The sequence below is a fragment of the Botryllus schlosseri genome, chromosome 14, assembly GCF_051294905.1.
Source record: "Botryllus schlosseri isolate E-star chromosome 14, Bs_hap1, whole genome shotgun sequence".
Classification (NCBI taxonomy): domain Eukaryota; kingdom Metazoa; phylum Chordata; class Ascidiacea; order Stolidobranchia; family Styelidae; genus Botryllus; species Botryllus schlosseri.
The window spans coordinates 2,968,575-2,989,287 of NC_137249.1; the positions used below are offsets into that span (position 1 = coordinate 2,968,575).

The window sequence follows — 20,713 nt, forward strand, 5'->3', positions numbered from 1 at the left end:
GCTAAATTTGCACATTATTTGCTAAATTCGAAAAAAACAAACATGTAAACTCACTCTATAAAAGTATTAACTAAAATGTAACAAACTTATAATTTTCTGAGTAGATTTACAGGAATGGTAGAGTCGGAGTTCTGCGGAGAAAATATTCGGAGTCGGAGTCAGTATATTGAAAATACCCGGAGTCGGTGGTAAAATTTCTTTTCAATTAAATTTAGTGCTACAATTTTCATCATTTCAATACACCACAAGACTGCGATACAATGAAAGATAGGAAGGTGTCGAAACGACTTTAAGTAGGCTAGTCTTCGAAATCAGACACCCACCTGGCCTAGGCGATGTAAAAAATGAGGCATATATGCTACACACTGCATGAAAAGTAAAAGAGAATAATATAAAACGACAGGTGACAAAAAGGATGGCATGTGTCGGAAGGCGAGATCGATATGTCAGGTCGTGGTCAGGTAAACAAGAGGATGAACTAGTGTTTATTCAGTAGAAATTGTTTGTATTTCGACTTGAATGTGGACAGGACATGCTCGATGACTGTCGGATGAATGGACCGACTCCACAGCCCTGCACATAATACCTTAACATTTCTTGGTTGTATGTGTAAAGATAAGAGATAGCACGAACACAGAGCAGGTATCGTTTCTACTAGCATGTCTAATGCATATCTATGATATCCGCTAGTTCCCTTGTTTCTTTGCGCCGCGACTGCAATTTAGGTGCCGAATTGTTGCTCTGTAAAATCCTATTATCTTATACAAAGATACAGGAAGAGCAACGTGTTGTGATCTGACTACCAAATGCGTATCTCGTCTTTGGCCGACCTGCGAGAAATCACGCATCGTCTTCCCGTACGCATGAAAATTTCCTTGATGCTGTAACGGCATATGCTACTTTCGTTTCATGTCCTGAACCTAATTCATCCTAACACTGCAACGAAATCGCGAGGGCCAGTGCCGACGAAGTCAAATAGATATACAGAGATACATAACTACTCCACGGATACATTGTGTTGACCTACCATCTTGTGGCTGTCATAGCACAGGTCCACAGCCTGAGTTGTAACTTGACAAAATTCAGAACACGAAAATCAGTTTCATCTCCAGAAATTATAATTGGTGCGCTGTAGGCCGGGTCAACAGTGTTTCGTAAATTGCTCATTTCACAAGACAGGCATGCATGCAGGATGTGATGTATAGAATCTTCGATCATCTCCCAGAATCCGCCCAAGTAGCAAAGCAGATAATAATCAGTCGTTCGTGGCACGGAATGGGGAGAAATGGGTATACCGGATGTTGCTAATTCAAGTTATATGTCAACAATTAGGAACAATGTCGAAATTGCACAGCGCTATTGAGATACAGTAGAATGATTTCGTTGAAGCAGAAGACGAACATACAAATCTGACAGGTGAAGAATAGATAAAAACTATTTACATTCTTTGCGTCCCGTATAAAAAATACTGTTCCAATCGGCATGAGCGGACATACATTAGCGTCAATGCGTTCCGACATATTCGACAATGCATTGCAACTAATGCAATTAATCAAATTATAAAATTTCGGATGCGTACAGGTTACAGTGTACGAGTAAATTTCATCAGGAAGTGATATTGTGACGGAAAAGTAAGCAGTGAAGCAAATTCGGTTAAATAGCGACAGTGTATATAAACCCAAATTTAAACCAATAAGGCTAAAGGATCGTGAGATACATCGACGACAATCAGAAAAAGAAATATGAATACTCAGCGACACTGTACGACGTACGTACATGTACAGATATACTTTCTGATTGAACACCATGTCATATGTCAACAAATTCCGATTGCAGGTTGTGATAAAATGGTGATGTAACAATTAGGATACTAATGAAGGTGTCGGTTATGATAATAGCTTTGAATGCAAACTAAAAATCTTATCAAATGTTCGCTGAACACATCTGTAAGCGAACACATCTGTAAAGCTGTTTTCACATCAGAATAGGATATATCGTTCAGCTTGGTAGACCTATACAAGTAGGCTACAATACTTCTGTTCTGTTCTTTCCATGTATGGTTGTTTCGACGAAGTGGATTATCAGCTATGCTTATCATAGACAGATATAGCGTGTGTTTAATGAAACCGCGTTCTTTCCCGAATCATTACAAGTAAGAACTGCATTATAAAATCCGCGGGCGGTCCCAACAGGGCGTCCTCATACCGACATAGTCCACGCATCGCTGGGATTGAGGCCGATCGACTGCATGACTTCTTGCAGTCTGTCGTCACCGCCCTCGCTGGAAACTGATTCTTCGGAACTCCCAACTGCAAAATTCGACCATCGCGAGTAAGAGCGTGATAGTGAAGTAGGTATGAATGTCAACACGGATAGCCGAAGAGTCGCACAATTATTGCAGCTAGCAAAGTTGGTAGAGCATCTACGCTATGCATTTCAGAATAGGTGCTAATGATCATATATTCAACGCAGCAACAGTAATGAGCCAATTATAGAAATGAGGTAATGATTCCCGGCCACAGAATGTACAAATTGGGTCAAAGTCAAGGCTCACATTAGGATCCCGCTTATCAGAGCGAAAATCGCAAGGTGGCTGTCAATAGAATAATTTGGTGAACAATTTTCTCATTCACAATAATGTAAATCAACAGTTACGGAGCAGGTCATAGGTCAACTGTCATGGCCGCATATGTATTTTGGTCACCACATTGGTCAGGAAATAAGCATCATTTGTAAAGCGTCATTACTAAATTTCAGCTATGAGTTCAGTTTGTTTGGTTACGTATTACACTGCAATAACTAAAATGACGACTAGTTCACATTCTCAGTCGCCGTAGCAGCATGCAATACAACTAAACACAAAATGCATACAATTTATGATCACATTCAATGATTACAACACAACACAAACACGGATAACGAATACAGATACGCTAATGATAACTGCTTACATGAACGTTGAACAGTGAACTAAGATCAATTTAGTGAACAAACTCTGGATTACTTTTGCTAGAAAAATAACTTTTGACGAATATGGATATGTGAAGTTATCAGGCAGAAATAGTCTGGGCCGGAACTAAATCTGATTGCGCAAAGCGGAGAACCACTAGAATAGAGTGATGGGCTGAGAAATGGATTGGTTGAATGAAACTGTATAGGCTTCTTTTCCAAAATTTCCGGAACTGAGTTGAAAATAAAAGTGAACTTCATGGAACCGTCGAAAGAGATGAAATGTTACTGGCGAGAGTCCTTCTGTTAACTCGGTTTGAGAGAGAGAGAGAGAGAGATAAAGATGGCAACTCATAAAGATGGCAACTCATAAAGATGGCAACTCATAAAGATGGCAACTCAGAGTAGACTTGTAACTAAGCGTAACCAAGTGGAGCAGAGCGATTTGCATTGCCAATGTACAGAGGCAATAAATGGCTCACTCCTCCCAAGTCACAAAGTGTTTAGACCCCCCCAAATTATTTCAATGTATGCAACAAACCCTGTGGATTCGAACTGGATTTGACAAAGGAAAAGATAACCGTTCGATAACAAAACCCCTGTACAATGGCGGCGTAAACTATCTCATTCGCAAAATGCGTTACCTTTGCCGTTAGCGGGATATTCTTCCGCAGAAGCTTTCCTCCGACTAGCGGACAGAATTTTGATCTCATAATCGTCAGAGTGTACGGTGGCCGGCAAGGTTTCTTGCGCCGCTGGTGCTTGGAGTTCGAATCCGATGGATTTTGCTATTTTTACCTTAGCAGCTTCACGGGACGGACTCCGTGCGTGACCAGAATTGGTGTGAACAAGGTTCGTTCCAACACTGTTGGTATTCGACACCGACAACTCTACAAATTAGTCAATTTCAATTGCACGGAACGTAATACAACAGTACAGACAGTCAGACACGCATGCAATGACAAGTTGACGATCGCATATTGCTCATCCTTGATCAACCGACTCATAATACATCAAATGAGAAATATAGTCTTCACAATGAGGTCTCTATAGTGTCACGGGAACAGACAAAATCAGATATGTGATGATGTGGGGCAGTGGTTCCCAACCTCTTGTCCGGCAAATATACCTCAATTGCAAAATGTAGGAAGCTGAAAGCTTCTCCATTAAACACAGAACTAAGATGCTCAATTTTTACCGATTTAGAAATTTAGCAAGCTTTCTGACGAGACATAGAGTTCATGGTCTACTTTTGACTCCTCCTACGTCGCAATTTACTGTTTAACAAAAGGAAGCATACAACACGTTTAGGACCAGTAATATGTGAACGCTGAGTTTTCAAATCAAATTTGATGAATTTCGACAGTGCAATCGAGAGACATTTTGCAGTATAATAGAATCTAGCAAACAGAAAAGTCAATTCGTATTAAAAGAAAACCAGCAGTCAAAATCCATTTGGTAGTTTCAACAGGACTGCCTCGCAAAAAAGAGCAATAGAACAACATCGAAAATAGCAGAAAATTTCTGATTGAATACCAGTTCCAATTGTTTGTCTAGAGTTGCAAACTTTTGTCGTATTTATACACGCTGGGCTGATTTTTAAAGTTCACCCATCTGCAGATATATTGTTTTACAATTTTACCGGATCATATCAGAAGCTGAAAAGGTTGAGAACCACTGGCGCACGGTCTCCGCGGTGACCGGCTAATCATTGCTGTCGGTGGTCTGAGCAGCTCTGAATCTACGGACGGCACACCATGCGATACACAGCATTGGCCATCGTCATACAGACTACACAAAATCAACAAGCTCTGCACTCTGCAGTGACACATCTAGTACTATTGATTTGACATCATGCATTCATGAAATACACATGTTTGGAATGTTTAGGGCTACTATGTTCCATGCATTCCGAGATACCTTCCGAGCTATTTTGAGATAACGTTCTTGCATGATTCGAAGCTTGGTTCATATTGGAATTGTGATGACGCGCTGGTTCCTTTCCGTCCTATGGCAGATATAACAAAAACATGTATAACCCAATGAAACAAAGAAAAATTATACAATAGTACACTTTAGTCTGCAATTACATAGTTGATCAAAGTGAATTAATGTTGTAATAAAACTGCAGTACTGAAGCATTTCAACTTACATTTGCATAGACATTTCACAACGAATATTTTTGACTGAAATTCATCCGGGGTAATCGTCAGCAACTAGTGGAGAATTGGAAATAACATTGTATATCAACAATCCTATCACAAAATATGACGCTAACCGCATGAAATTTCGAATAATGTGTGCCCACAGAAGAAATTCGTGTACCATCTAAAACTGGTACATTAAGCTTAAGCTCCCTCTTCGCCCCGATTATAATTCGAAATCCCATGCCGGTGACGTCATATTTTGTGATACGATTGTTGATCTACGATGTTCTTTCCAATTCTCTACTAGTTGCTAACGATTACCCCTGACGAGTGTCAGCCAAAAATATTCGGGTTCATTTCAATATGAATATACCATGCAATTGTATATTGAAGTTCTGCACCTCCAAGAAGTACTTCAAAACTACGCAAAGTATAAAATGTCATCTTTCAACATTTCAATGATCTAGTTCAGCAGCAGAAAGTACTTTTAGAGATGTTATTAGTACCTTGTTAGCATTGACAAATACATTGATCATGACTCGAGTTACAATTTGCCTTGAACTCTATGATTTGGATTTGGACTGGGGTCTCAACAATATCACTTGGGCACCACCCTTTGCGCCCTGCCTCGGACTCGACTAGGAGGAGAATATAAAATGACTCGACTTGACCAAGTCAAAACTATGAAAGTGAGATTGACTTGCGACTCGGAACATTGCGACTTGGTTACAACCCTTGCATTGTTGAATGCATTGACCAGCTTGGACGGAAAAAATGACAGTGGCGACGAACCTTCTCATAATTTTCTTCGCTTTCCGTGGATTCGTAGCTAGGCTGGTGCTTATGAAATCCCGGCGTTTCCGCATAGATGTTGTTACCGTAGCTCAAAAGCATCTTGTGATGGGGAGAAACTGGAGACACTAAAAAGATCGCGACGTGTTAGAACTTCCGGTTCAATTATTCACGGCCAATAAAAATGATTGCTCTTTGCTGTGGAATAGAAAATAATATGTATTTGCTGTGGAATAGAAAATAATATGTATTTGCTGTGGAATAGAAAATAATATGTATTTGCTGTGGAATAGAAAATAATATGTATTTCAATTATTCAAAGAAATCTGACAAATATGAAAGATTTCTGACAATCATAAAAAAATCGCTTCAGCAGATAAGGTGAGATGTGGAATGCTCAATCCATAATTCTAAAACCGTGTTTGTGACTTAATAAACATTAGCGTTTGCACATTATTGGCATCTGGCAGAGTAATTTTAATTGCAAATGCCATTACACGTTGAATGTAGTTACATATTTTTAAACATTGTAATGATTTTATTGTTTTTGAGGAAAAAAAAAACACTTGGGAATGTAATTGTAATTGTGTGATTACGTAAACTCCGTCATTGTTCATACTCAAGTGGAAGTTGGAGTAATGTCATACATTTCTACTTAAGTACGAGTTGAAGTAGCGATTTACAAGTAAAAACTAGTATCCTAGGCCCAAGTTTGCATAGAAAACTGATAACCGTTAAGTAGAAGTAGTCTAAAAACATAACCGCTTGAGTCAGTAGTGTATCTAAGTAGGCAAAATATACTTAAGTACTTCAAAAAGGAGAGAGCATAGTCACTGCCCACCCCTGCAGAGGAAATCCTTACCTCTTTCCTCATCACTCGAACTTTGACGAGAGTTTCCCGGTTCAACGTCGGTTTGACCCTTGCTCGACGTGTGACCGCCGTTTTCCTTTCTTCCATCAGTTTCATCGCCAACCAGTGACTTGTTGATACTGATATCGGAGCCAGACTGGGACGTCTGGTCGTCGGACTCCTAGAAAATCACAACTGAAGTTGAAATCGACACTTTCGGTACAGAACTGCATCAAGTATCACTAGCAGTATCCTTCAAAACTAGAAACGAGGCTGAATTTATGATTCCAAATACGTATTGTCATACATTCAGATACAGTATAAATCAGAATTAGCGGCTAGAGTAATCACAGCAGAGCAGGAGTGCTATCCTAAGGTGGTGATTTTCCAGAGGTCAAAATCGATCGAAGGGGGAATAGAGGACGAGTGTAATGGTACCTAACCACGTAATTTACGAGTATCCATACCAGATAAATGACTATTGCAGAATGAAAAAATGTTTTAATGAAGATTGAATGGTTCTGCAAAAAAGCTATTTCATCCGAGGTTTCAGAATAGGATGTGAATCCACCCACCAACAGATTTCTACCGAGAAAACACTTGGAGACAAGCTTGGAAATTATGAACGTAGAGTTGGAAGTTATCTTAACAAAATGACCTAAACAGCGAAGTGAAGCGAAGAAAATTTACAGAGCACATTGAACGTACTCAATGACGACCACTGCCAAGAATACCGCATGACAACTATGGCGCGACCCAATGAGTCACATACTTGAATCCAAATCGTATAGCCGACTAATTTTAATGATTCAAGTCCAGAAGCGAGAAACGATCTAATCGAGTACTGAAAATATACGCTCCCTGTCACCGAGAGTTATATTATCAACGAGAATAATTGTTGTGATATGTGGAAGGTTTAAAACTGTGACTGTTCGAATCACAGCATCCAAATCATTAAGTAAAAAAACGACATATCTGTAAAATCGTGATTAACCCGCAGCATTGTCACAAAATGCAATGAAATAGATATGATCGAAAAAATACCAAATTATCTCCGTGCTGCAGAATTGGGATTATCGTCTTTGTGGTTGCATAAAAGGTACATATTTGATATTGGAACATCATCCATACTCGTATCACATCGTAACTAGCAATACTCCAAAGCCTAATGCTCGATTCGGGATCGAATCACTCATGCCCTCGATTCTGACCAGCCCTAATAACTACCTGCAGTGGGTCTTGCCGACGCAATCCCGCATTACGATTCCCAGACATTCTCACTGAAGGCGCTTCATAGTCGCTAGAAGATCGCGAATTCGTGACCAACGGGCTAGTGCCGTGAACACTGCCCAAATACTTCTGTTTAGTCCCGGGTGATACATCAGCGGCACCGGTCAATAGATTGTTCATGTACGCGTTCAAGTCTTTTTTCTCCGCAGGTTTCGGGTCCTCCTTCCTCTCAGGCTTTTGAGAATCTTCATCTTCATCGCTAGATGAATCGTCAGTAGATGCTTTTCTGTGTATCCCTAAAATTCGAGCCGTTCTTTCTTCGAGAGTCTCCTGCTTTTTCGTGGCCCTCGATTTTTCGAGTTTCTCCATAATATCGCTTTCAGATCCGGACCGGGACGCCCTGGGCGCGGTCCTGCCAGGGATCCTGTCCACGATAGAATCTATCTCCTCAGAGTCCATGCTCTTGAAAGGGTTGTCGCGTCTTTTCGAAGACAAAGAGTATTCGTCGCTAGATTTAGAGGAGGTGGATGATTTCGATTGCCGGGTCAATGATTGTCTGGGACACGGCTGTACGTCGTTTTTCGCCAACACAGGACCGGTCCTTACGGTGCCAGTTTGGAAAGGTGCATTTTGCGGTAAAGGAGCAGCCCTCGAAAAATTCCTGTTGGATTCGGTGGACAAAGACTTTGTGGTAAAAGAAGCAGAATTATTCACTTTAACTGACTCGGCACGGTTATCCGGTCCCTTAGACTCGGACACTGCCCCGCCACGAATCGGAGCAGCCCTGGAAAAATGCATGTTGGATTTAGCGGGCGTAGGCTTTGTTGTAAAATCAGCAGGATTATTCGCTTTAACTGCCCCGGAACGGTTATCCGGTTCTTTCGATTCGGACACTGCCCCACCACGAATCGGCTCTCCGGACACGGCATAATCAGGACGCCGACCCACAACCCGCCAATCTTCAGACTGCCCCGCCAAAAGTTGCAGATTGCCGCTCGGGCCACGCCTCGGGCCTGGAGTCGGGTTTCTTTTTGGCGGGGCAGCCTGGGTAGGGACTTCACCGCGCGGCGCTAGATTTTTAACATTTTCGTCCGATTTCGTATCATAGCGGCCCCCTTTTAACAAAGCCTCTCTCAAAGTTCGCTTTGGAGAGATTATCTCCGAAGAGTCTGATGATGATAGACACGTTTCAGAATCACTATCCGACGTTGATTGTGCACCAGTCACAATATCAAGCGACTTTTGGGGTGGAACGTGCTGCGTTGTGCTTGTTTCAACACTCTCCTGTCTTTTTCCATTAATTTTAGCATTCACACCTGTATTTTGTGCCACACCCTTAGTCTCAGACGGCTTTGGTACCGTCTCAGGTTGCCCGGTTATTTTAGGAGGCCACGAATTTTGATAAGGCCGTTTGCCAGCGTTTGCTATCCTCTCTAAATACGGTTGCCTGTTATGCGAATGAGCCACCTCGCTTGGTTTTTTGGACCAGGCAGGCGCTTGTTTTTGCTGATACTGTACGTCCGATTTATGCTGACTGCCGTACGTACGTCCACCCCAGGCTGACCATTGATTTTTTTCAGCCACGGGCTTTGTATTTACAGCTGACTTGCCTTCATTCTGACTTGACATCGTAAAAGGTTTGACAGGTTCAGGTTGCTGTGTCACTTCTGACGATGACCCTGACGAAGTCGAGCTGTCAATAGAACGTGCTGTTGACAATGTAGGCACATTTTTTGTACCGTTAAAATCTCGATTGCTCGATAACTTGACTTGACTACTAGGCTTGAGTACTTTTTTTTGCGGTACTGAAGAAGAATTTGACGGTTGTCGTCGCCATGGTTGTGTTGTTTGTTCGAGATCAAATTGAGCTTGATTACTCGATAACTGCTTGACTTGACTATTAGTCTTGACTGCTTCTTTTTGCGATTCTACTGAAGAATTTACCGGGTGTCGTCGCCACGGCTGTGTTGTTGTTTGTTCGAGGTCAAGTTGAGTTTGTAATCTGTGGTTGTTTGGTCGAATAATCCTAGTGTTTTTGGTGATAGGAATTTGAGTTCTAGGATGACTATTATCATCAGGTGGGTCATGGCGTGGTTGCTCCGCCGGGGCAGACTTCTTTGACGAAGTCGAAGTAGAATCGTCAGTGTCATTGACAGAACAGACTTCCGCCAGTACCACGTTGGACGTTGGAGAATTGTTCCAGTGGTTTAACTTCGACTTGTACTGTTCCGATTTCCACGCAGGCTCTGGGGTCCTTTGCCTCTCAGGGTTTTGCCTGATCTGATTCTTAATCATCCCTAAGTTTTGTTGAAAAATACCCTGACCCGTAGGCGTGTCCTCTTTAACTTTGTAATCTGGAACAAATTCCGTGGATGACGGGTAATGATGAGGGTAGTGAGAAGTGTTCCCATCGTGGTTATGCAAAGCTTCGCGTGTCAACGGGATCACTTGAGACTCGTCTTCTCTCTGTGTTATTTCTGGTTCCGACGTTAACGTGATCGTGGCTTGATATTCGACACTGTTTTGTTTTGCAAGTCTCGACTCGGCTGTTTTGGAAGGATTGCTTTGTGGCATTGGGTCGCGCTGTGCGTCGCTGGATTTCAGTTTCTGATCTTGGACGTAGCAGTTCAGCACCCACTTGCCGACTTCTTGAGCGTCGAATTGCTCCTCGCCCTGCTGTGAAATGAAAAGAGGCCCCTTGAATTTGCGAGAAATCTCTTTAACTTTGCATAATAGTAGAGCGAGAGATAGGAAAAAATTCATATTTTCACACTACTTACACTTATTTGAAGAGATTCTTGGAGGTACAGAGCTTTAATATACAATTGAATAATATACTCATATTGAAATGAAATCGAGTATTTTCGGTTGACACTTGTCAGGGGTAATCGTCAGCAACTAGTAGAGAATTGGAAAGAACATTGTATACCAACAATCGTACCACCAAATATGACGTCACCGGCATGAAATTTCGAATAACCGAGGTGACGGAACCCGCTTATAGGCTACTTATACTATGAATATGTAATACAATTGTTCATCGGAGTTCTGCACCTCCAAGACGATCTTCTAATAATCCAGTGAATAGTCAGCATATATATATTTTATGATTTTTGATCTCTTTCCTATCCCTCTTGAGAGCTTTACTCAAACGTATGGACTACCGGTAAGTTAAATTAGAAACCCATTTTGTGAGCCGCACTATGTTCATTATAACATTTCTTCACAGAAAAATTATCAAAGGGTAGGTACCAGTATAAAATCATCAAGCGCTAGATTTTTCCTACATATAATTATCGGCTACGGTACCTAAAATTGAATAATATATTCAAAATTATTCATATTCAAAACAAACCCAACTATGTTCGGCTGACACTCGTTAGGGATAATCGTCAACAACTAGTACAGATTTCACAATAATTTTCTAATCAACAGTCATATCACCAATTATGACGGCAAGGGTAACATATGCATGTTTGCAACAAATCTAATGCCCACCTCTTGGCGGTGATCTTCGTGAGATGGCTGCGTCTCGAGTTTCCTCTCGCTCACTCTCTCCGAGTCCTCGCTGGTGCGTATCGAGGGGGGAGGCGACGATCCGTGACGAGATCGAGTGATGTACATCACTCTGCCGCCGCTGCTTTTGTACGAGTTTGGTTTGATGGACTCGTAGATTCCCAGTTTCATGGCAGGCTGGACAACTTGCACTGAAACAAATCGATGCGTGTATATTCTGCTTGTTGGATAAATCAAAATATAACTTGAGCTCATTACAGCTTGGGTCACATAGGTGGTTAGTAACAATCTCATTTTACGAAATACTCAAGCAGGTTTTGCCTACCTGCAATGCTTACTTGATTGGTTATGCCTTCAGACCACTTCCATTCCAACTTGAACAGTTTTTTACGCAAACCTACTTACTTTTGGCGCATAGGACTTTAAAAAGCAGAAGTAGTTGTGGGATCAGTTTGTAAGAATTCGAATTGCATGAAATAGCCATTACAGTAACTGCGACTGTATGTATGAGTCATTAATTAGTCCTTGTGCGTTAGTCACGAAGATGCAATTTTGTGTCACCATATTTGAGATTTGGAAAGGACATTTTCACAGGCTTCAAAAGTTACTAAAGCGGAAGAGAAAACGGGTGATTTTTATATTTCTACAGCTAATATCATAGGGTTGACTAAAAAGAAGTTAGTATTCCGACTCGACTCTCGGAATACGTGCTTCTCGTCAACTAGGCCCCCATTTTTCATTATTAGTGGTCGATTTGGGTATTTTAAGCTAAAACGGACAACAAATTGACAGAAAGGATGATAATTTGGGCGAAGGGAGGACATTTCTCGAAAATCCTCCTAAAGTAGGACGTATGGTAAGCCTACGAAGATGGGTCTCGCAACTTTGAAAGTAACCATAACTGATCAAACGCCAAAAGAACGCGAACCCTCGACCAAATCCACTTTTTTAATCTACTCACTTGCGTACTTTACAGACATTTCATTCTCTACCCCACTTGAAGTAGTTTTGCCATGTCATGGAGATCATTACTTTTACTTTTATCTAGTGAAAATTTACAGCTTTTCTTCTTCTTCCACTTGAGTAGTATCGCTGACCACCTCCAAGTGGCTCAACAGACGTGGGCGTCTTCAAATGCTTCATGAATGCTCGAGGTAATTAGATTGATCAAGTTTACATGAGAGACACCACCCCTTCAAAGAACCATTGTAAAAAGTCACAGATTATGGTAGTCTACTATACTAGGCCACTCACATTCTAATACAGAGCTTTGCAACTATACAATTAGCATGTCAGTCATCTACATTCCGCAGATTTCTGTCTATACCAGGTTCACCACAACTACGGATGCAAACAAACCCATATCGCAACGTTTCCTAAAGTATCCAAGGATTGATCACGGCAATCAAACATAATGTTATCAGCCAACGATTAGATAGATAAAGTCAAGAAATACGGCCAAGATTAGCGATGTTTGAGGCCGCGTTACTTCTACATCAACAATGTCTATTATGCATACATTGCTTCCACAAATATTTGATAACCTTACCTGGTTCTGGATCAAAACTTGCTGCGGACGAGACAGAAGGCCTCTCCTCTCTGTCCCATGCATGATTTAAAGCCGGATTTTCTTGAGATTCCAGATTACTAGCAAGAGAAAGATATAATAGACTATAATTACAGTGTTCTGACAACAGTAATTCTGTTCACATTGTGTGCCATTGAACAGTTTTATCAATAGACAAACATCAGGTGAATATACTTCAATCAGGGTTGTATACTTTAAATCAGGGGTCACCAACGCACGGCCCGAGGTCATATTTTGCGGCCCGCTATCGGATTTGAGATTTCGGGAGAGCGCTAAGTAAAGTATTTAGCGATGCTAAAATAGATTCAGTTTCAAAACATTGTTGTTGTTTCAGAATATGAAGGTTATCTCAACTCATAGTGAAACAGACTGGAATTATATAAGTTGTCTATGACTCAGCTTGACATTGATATTTAAGGGACATTGCATGCTAAATAGGATTTTGGCAGCAGTGCTCAAAAATCCACTATCATTGAAATGTGTTGCAGAATTTTTCGTGAAGATTTAAGAACCGATGGCACAAGAACGTCCTCGATACTATAGAGATAGAATAGAATGGTCCAATGCTGTGGTTTTCTGAGCCAAATGGTAGCTTCCAAAACTGCCATCAAACTCTCAACATTAATTTAACACCACATCATATTTACAGCGTAACGCCTCTTTAAACAAAATCAATACGAACTTACCCTCTCGCATCAAATCCACTCTGTTCTGTGTATTCAGTATATGAACTTATCGTGGGCGACCTTGATCCAGACAAAGTAGACCGTTGATCAGATGCGGCAGATATTGTACGCTGTCTGGACACATCAGTCTCGCTCTGACTCACGATGGAATCTTCAATAAAGACCTCGTGTGTCGAAATAGGTTTCAAATAGTACACGGGCTGACTGGAAGGCTGTTTCCGTTTGGGAGATTGCGCGGATGCAGATTTTGCGTGCGATTTCCGCGTTAACGTGCCGACGCCAACGTCATGCGTTACTTTATCTGACGACCATCCTTTTTGCGACGGTACGATTATTTTTTCCTTATCGCTACGGTCGGAAGGGTGTTGCACACGTTTGTCGACACGTTTTTCCGTAACGTGACGATTGGACGACCGTTGCGATGTCGCAGATTTTTGATGCGCTTTGCGTTCGTGAGTATTCTCTTCGGTGTCAACGTAGCGAGATCTTCTCCCCGGTGATTTAGAGATACTGGAACTATCGGAGTAAGCGTACTGTTCCGAGCTAGCGGCGCGAGTCTGTTTTCTTTTCGTGTTCGAAACTGATGTTGATTTTTGAGATCCTGTCAAATATCAAGTTGGACATGGGAGAGATCCCACCAAAATACAGGACAAACAGATCGCGACAATAAATGGGGCTGGGCAAGTTGAAAGTAGTATTTTTCTAATGATTTGAGACGAGAAGTGAGAGATGCCCATTTCGAGCACAAAAATTATTCGCTCCTCGCTACTAAGCGTGAATTTATCAACGAGAATTATAGTTTTGATGCCATTTTCAGCAGAGAAAGGCTGTAAACCTCGATTAGTTTTACCGCAGCACACGAAACATGTTGCACAAAGCTATGTGCGTTAGTGGAAATAACTTATGCGTGAAGTTGCGATCGTCCTACAGCATTGTCACATAGCGCAATGAAATACGTATGGTCGAAAAATACCAAATAATATTTAATGTGATGTACAACTAGTCGCTAAAAAGGTAGATACTTTAACTTTTCACATCGTTCATATTGCTACGACGTCATAATGAGTTATTGATATCGGATAGGCATGATAAATACGACCTCGGAGGTCAACTAGTGTTCGGCTCCAAGCACGTTTTCGAGACGACACATTTAAAAAAAAATTTCAAACACAGACCTTAAAGATCTTGCGACGCAAACAAATAGCAGAAAACTTTTAGCCGATCGAATTGTTACGCAACTTTGACGCAAATTTAATCGGTAAATATCGCTTCAGGTTTTGTGATCTCTTCAGCTTTTATACTATATTTTTTCAAGTATAATTTCGCCTCAGTATAATAGGCCTAATAACAAGAGACCCCCAAAATACATTGGGTAGCGACCCATGCATCGGGAACCGTCGAACTAGTCAAACAAGTAGGTCACACTGTCACTACATAATCTATCTGTAACCATAGATAGTATAAATATTCTGTCTTAAATTCCTTACTGGAATGTTGATCTGCGGTTTTCTGATTTCCTTTAGTTGACTTGGGCTTCGAGACAGGCTGCGGCGAAGTGAAAACCAACGCCTTGTCTTTCCCAGATTTCCGGCCCCTGCTCAATGTGTTAGTCGCAGAGGGAGAAATGGACTTTTCAGAGACTTTTACAGGCGATCTACGCCTCATTCCAGACCCTGAAAATGAGGGAAAGTTTTCAAATAAGTTACACGATATTATATGTGGCTCATTGGCGTAGTAAATCGATCAGGTAATGAAGTCAGTAATGTCCTTTGGTAGAGTCATGATATATTCTTTCAAAGGATTAGTTTACAAGGGTATCTTGTTGGGCATGTGAGCTTGACTCACCACATAAGCCAGTTTACTATCACATAGTAAGAAATTTGATGCCACCTGATCACATTAGACAATAAATATATGCTGTGTGAAATAGAGCAGTTCCAACACCACGAAAGAGATTCCTTATTCATACATCACAAACCTACTTAGTAAAAGTGAGCAATATATTCATATCGAAATAAACCCTGGTATTTTCGGCTGACACTCGTCAGTGGTAAACCATAGCAACTCGTAGAGAATTGGAAAGAGCATTGTGTATCAACAATCGTAACACCAAATATGATCATCAACTCCAACTCTCTACTAGTTGCTGACGATTACCGCTGACGAGTGCAAGCCAAAAATATTCGGGTTCATTTCAATATGAATATATTGTTCTATTGTTTATTAAAACTCTGTACCTTCGAGAGTCTCTTCAACTCAATTATGCAAGCCTAATAAGGTTTCTAATGTCCAATACAACAGGTAGAAAGATGGTGATGCAGAACTTGAAAGTTTTGTGGTAAGCGGCTATGAGGGGTTCATTATTAGATGATACACAATCCGCACATAGAAACAGCCATCTAATGCAGCAATGTAAAATTTAAATTCAACAAAATCCAAAATGAAGAGCTTCTTGGAGGATATTTTAATCGCATTTTGTATTGAAAACCAAAATGCAGTGAAGTGTCTTGAGGCAGGCCTAACTCCAATTCAACAAGAAGCCTTCGATATCTTATTATACGAAAATCTCAACAGAGACCTACTTTACCTGTCTTCCCTCTTTTTCTAGTGCTTGTATCTGAATCAAAATTGAATCCTTCGGGTATCTCCAAATCAAATCCAGAGGAATAACCTAGAATGCCAAGTTACAGAAAATGCAAGCCAAAAGCGTGTGGCATAGAACTTGAGAAAATTCGCACGTACTGAAAGGCGACAAGTCTTCCCCTAGCGTAAGGACATGTTCTTCATCAGTGACACCTTCTGTATCTGAGTCGTCTTTTGCTTGAGTTTTCTGATTTGGCCGTGTGTGATTTCTAAAGTTGGAAGTTATAAATCACAAAACGCAGGCGATGTATCATGAATGGCAACAGAAATAGTAGGACTATTGGCATATATATTCAAGGCACGGTGGTAATGACTCGAGTCACGATTTTTTGGTGACTCAACTTGACTCAAGTTATTTTTTCAAATGCGTAAAATGACTCGACTCGAGTCAAATTACGTATTGACTCGACTGGTACTCGAGTCATTGTGTATGACTCAAACCATGTCATATGAAGAATAGTGAAGTCATCACATTATTGGTATTTCGTCTATCAGTCCTGACTGTTGCAAAAATAGAGCATGAAACTGTTAGGACTTATAAAAATTACGATATTATGAATGCGAGTCGTTCTATCTCGATCAGACTTGGACTCGGGACTCGACCCTCTACTCAGTGACTTGTGACTCGGTACCTTGTGACTTGGTTACAACCCTGGGTCGAAGCCTCAAAGGTGTCAGCATTGGTATTCAAGAAGAAGCAGAGGAGGCAACACCATAAATTTCTACTCAAGTAAAACAGAACTAGCTATTTCCAAGATGAGTCAAAAATATTTCAATTGGAAGCAGAAAATGAAGGCTTCAAAAGTAAATTTGTAACAGTGTCAAGAGCTTTTAGCAGTTAAGAGTCCAAGTCCAAGTCATGGTGTTCACTGTTCAGCAGGGCTCTTCGAAAATAACTTTTTTTCATTCAAATGTTACTGGCTACTTGATAAAATTGTTAGGTTGCCTATAAAAACGTTGCACACCAATTGTGGCTCATTTCCAACCTACAGATGCATTGCTATACAAGAAAAAAGCTTTGGATTTATAATAAAAATATATATAAAAGTTTATCCATGTTACTCGCTAACCCTTGGAACGCTGCACAACAAATTTGGCTCAATTCCAGCCGACAGAAGCAAACTTATAGATGTTCAAAATTTGGGATTTCAAATCATAGTATTTACGGGGGGTAGATCTGTCCTAAAATTAAAGAATTTGCCACCGCAAATACTATATTTTTCAAATCCAAAATTTTGTACTCCAATAACTTAGCTTCCACTGATTGGAATTGAGCTAAAATCAGTGTGCATCGTTTTTTGGCAACCTAGCCATTTTATCAAGTAGCCACGAAAATTTGAAAAGAAAGTTATTTTGGAACAGCCCCATTGTTCAGTCTCAAGTTCAAGTCATATTCAACTTACATTTTTACTAATCTGCTTGGTGGATATAAAATGCCTCGCTTTCAAAATATAGTAATTACAGGGTTGTAATGACTTGAGTCATGACTCGACTCGAGTCCGATTCGAGTCACGATTTTCGGATGACTCGACTTGACTCGAGTCATTTTTGCAAAATATGGAAATGATTCGACTCGACTTGAGTCAATCTATGAATTGACTCGATTTGGACTCGAGTCATTGAGCATGACTCGAGCCAAGTCATATGACCTGAGAATCAGACGGCCAAGACCGACATTTCATTGTAATTTCGAAGAATAGTAAAGTAACCACACTACTGGGATTACGTCTGTTGGTACTGGTACTTGAAAATACGACCAGAAACTTCTAAATTTGAGGAAATTAGTTGGCTACATTATAAATGCGAACCATTCGAGTCATAAAAAGTGGATTTAACAAGATTTTAACTGGAAATTGAGCACTCTAAGCAGTCAACACATTGAGTTGGACTCGAGTCATAATACCATGACTCGAACTTGACTCTATTTTCGCTGACTTGGACTAGGACTTGAATTGATGGTGATTGGTGAATTGAAAAATGAATCGACTTGACTCGAGTCAAAAGTATAAAAGTGAGATTGACTTATGACTCGGTTACAACCCTGGTCATTTGCGTCACTCCTAACAATTTCTTGCCCTATTTTGCAAGAACCAGTACTGATGGACGAGATACCAAACGCAAACTTTACTATTCTTCCAAGTTACAATGAAATGCTTATCTTGGCTGACCCAGTCTTGAGTCATATGACTCGGCCTAGTCTTGACTCGATTCATTACAATCCTGGTTGACGCATCATCCATAACGAGTTAGATACCTGAAAATAACGTCGTCCACAAAAATTTCTTGATTGGGTCGGTAATTTCCAGGATAGGTTGGCGCCGACCCATCAAAGTCATTGCTCATCATTTGCGCTGTACCATAATCCGAAGCCAGCATGCTCTCGAAATCCTCACGAGCGGATATCGACGTGATTCTGCCCTTCTTGTCATGTTTCGAACGTTGCGGGCTTGTATTGGCAGAATGGGTCGTTGGAATTGAAGTAGGCGACTGTAGAGGTGACTGTAAAAAGAGATCATATAACTATTCAAAGCAAATGTTGAAATCTAAATCTAAATCTACAATGTGAAAACAGTATGTTAAGCTTCAGTAATCTATTCGCCTTGAGTACTCAAATTGTCAAGCCGGTGACGGCATATTGAAACGACTGTTGAGTGTTGATACACAACGTTCTTCTCAATTCTCTACTAGTTGCTGACGATTGCCCAGACGAGTGTCAGCACAAAATATTCGGGCTGAATTCAACATGAATGCATACTAGTTGCTGACGATTGCCCAGACGAGTGTCAGCACAAAGTATTCCGGCTGAATTCAACATGACTGCATTATGCAATAGTATACTCTAGTTATGCTCTTCCACGAGACTCTTCGAATATCAGGACATTGGTTTTATAGAAACCCCATTAAATGCGATTTATCATGGTATACCAATCACCATCAAAATCCAGAGGAGGTCAAAGTAGTCAGCATTGCTGTATTGAAGTAATGACAAAATTCATACTCAACTATAAGTAGAAGTGTAACTATTTTCAGAACATGTGTAAACAGTGACTTGGACTGAAACTTGACTCGCTGATTAATTGAAAATTACCCGACTCGAGTCGAAACTATAAAAGTAAGATTGATAGTGATACGGAACATTGTGACTTGGCTACAAACCTGTGAAAGGAGCTCTGAAAAAGTCAAAGGATTTCGATACTGACTACCTATGATGAAATGTCATTGCTCTATTTCATGGCAACAGTCCTTACTTTTACTCGCGGCTTTGGCGTTGGCCCGTTGCTTCTTCGTAACGTGGAGTTTTTCACGGAGCGTTGCGGGATATCTTGATCGGATTCGGGAACGTGATTACGGCGACGGGATGATTGTTCCTTGTGCTGATCTCTCTTCTTTTGCTTCGAGCTTTTAATAGGCCTGGTAAAACAGAAATATTATGATTATTATAAGAAATAGACATCTGTGGATTTTGTTAGTTCCCTCATGACATTTCTGACTAGGTTAGAATTATAGCTTCACAGTTTTTTCAATTTAGATTAGTATAATATTTACTAAAAGCAATCAAATTCAGTTCATATCGAATCAAAGTTCAATCTCATAAGTATAAAAATAGCAAATGTCTGTAGACCAAGTTGGCTCGTTCCGCTCTAATAAGTCCAAGTCTGTCCGACACTGACAATGGTTTACTAAATATGCAGACCAACTTTGATATGTAAAATCTTGGTAGTATAGAGAAAACCGTACCGGAGGTATGGTATCAAGTTAAATATAAAACAAATACATCAACAGAAGCATTGATATGTCATAAATTTGCCCAAGGTGTGGACATTAGACAATTGAACGAGTCATATGACATAGTGTGACATGTGATATGGGCGCAGGAGGTTTATGAGTACACTTGAAAATGACAGAATATGTATCCAAATAGATTCAATATCCAAAATCTATTACACTTGGATGTCAACACAAAACTGGATGGCAAGGCCGTAGCTGCTTCACTTTGTTGTTTTGGTTATTTTCCGGGAGAGACAGTTGCGAAGATTCATTCTTGGTGTAAAGCATTGTATTGTTATATATAACCCCTAAATTCTTTCATTCTACGTTCAAACGTACTTCCATTTGTACTTATTCTATATGTCAAGCATCATTTGAATTCAAAGGTTTATTAATTTATACCGGCGTTACCCTCTACCGTGCCTATATCTTCTTGTGAATCGAAATGTCCGCATGTTTGAAAACTATTTGAATTATTCTACTGTAAAATGGTCGAAAACCAGCGATCTAACATCTATCATTAAGCTAGCCGATTTCTGATCAT

At 40.5% G+C, this 20,713-nt stretch overlaps 1 protein-coding gene across 3 annotated transcripts in view; it reads right to left on the reverse strand.

Annotated features, from left to right (window-relative positions):
- Positions 1 to 1,096: 1,096 nt before the first annotated feature.
- LOC145456163 (uncharacterized) overlaps positions 1,097 to 20,713 on the reverse strand; it is a 31,234-nt gene continuing 11,617 nt past the window's right edge. Inside the window, exons 9-22 of one of the 3 annotated variants that reach the window (XM_080334223.1) lie at positions 19,650 to 19,812; positions 18,656 to 18,900; positions 16,501 to 16,610; positions 16,346 to 16,429; positions 15,246 to 15,431; positions 13,759 to 14,359; positions 13,034 to 13,131; positions 11,467 to 11,675; positions 7,966 to 10,641; positions 6,751 to 6,919; positions 5,889 to 6,016; positions 4,870 to 4,957; positions 3,594 to 3,839; positions 1,097 to 2,309 (exon numbers count right to left, since the gene is read on the reverse strand). In XM_080334223.1, the coding sequence (XP_080190349.1) occupies positions 2,200 to 2,309; positions 3,594 to 3,839; positions 4,870 to 4,957; positions 5,889 to 6,016; positions 6,751 to 6,919; positions 7,966 to 10,641; positions 11,467 to 11,675; positions 13,034 to 13,131; positions 13,759 to 14,359; positions 15,246 to 15,431; positions 16,346 to 16,429; positions 16,501 to 16,610; positions 18,656 to 18,900; positions 19,650 to 19,812 (5,113 nt within the window). In that variant the 3' untranslated portion in view covers positions 1,097 to 2,199. Of the gene's footprint in view, positions 2,310 to 3,593; positions 3,840 to 4,869; positions 4,958 to 5,888; positions 6,017 to 6,750; positions 6,920 to 7,965; positions 10,645 to 11,466; positions 11,676 to 13,033; positions 13,132 to 13,758; positions 14,360 to 15,245; positions 15,432 to 16,345; positions 16,430 to 16,500; positions 16,611 to 18,655; positions 18,901 to 19,649; positions 19,813 to 20,713 lie in introns of all 3 variants that reach the window. The other 2 variants (XM_080334222.1, XM_080334224.1) reach the window with 2 other exon arrangements.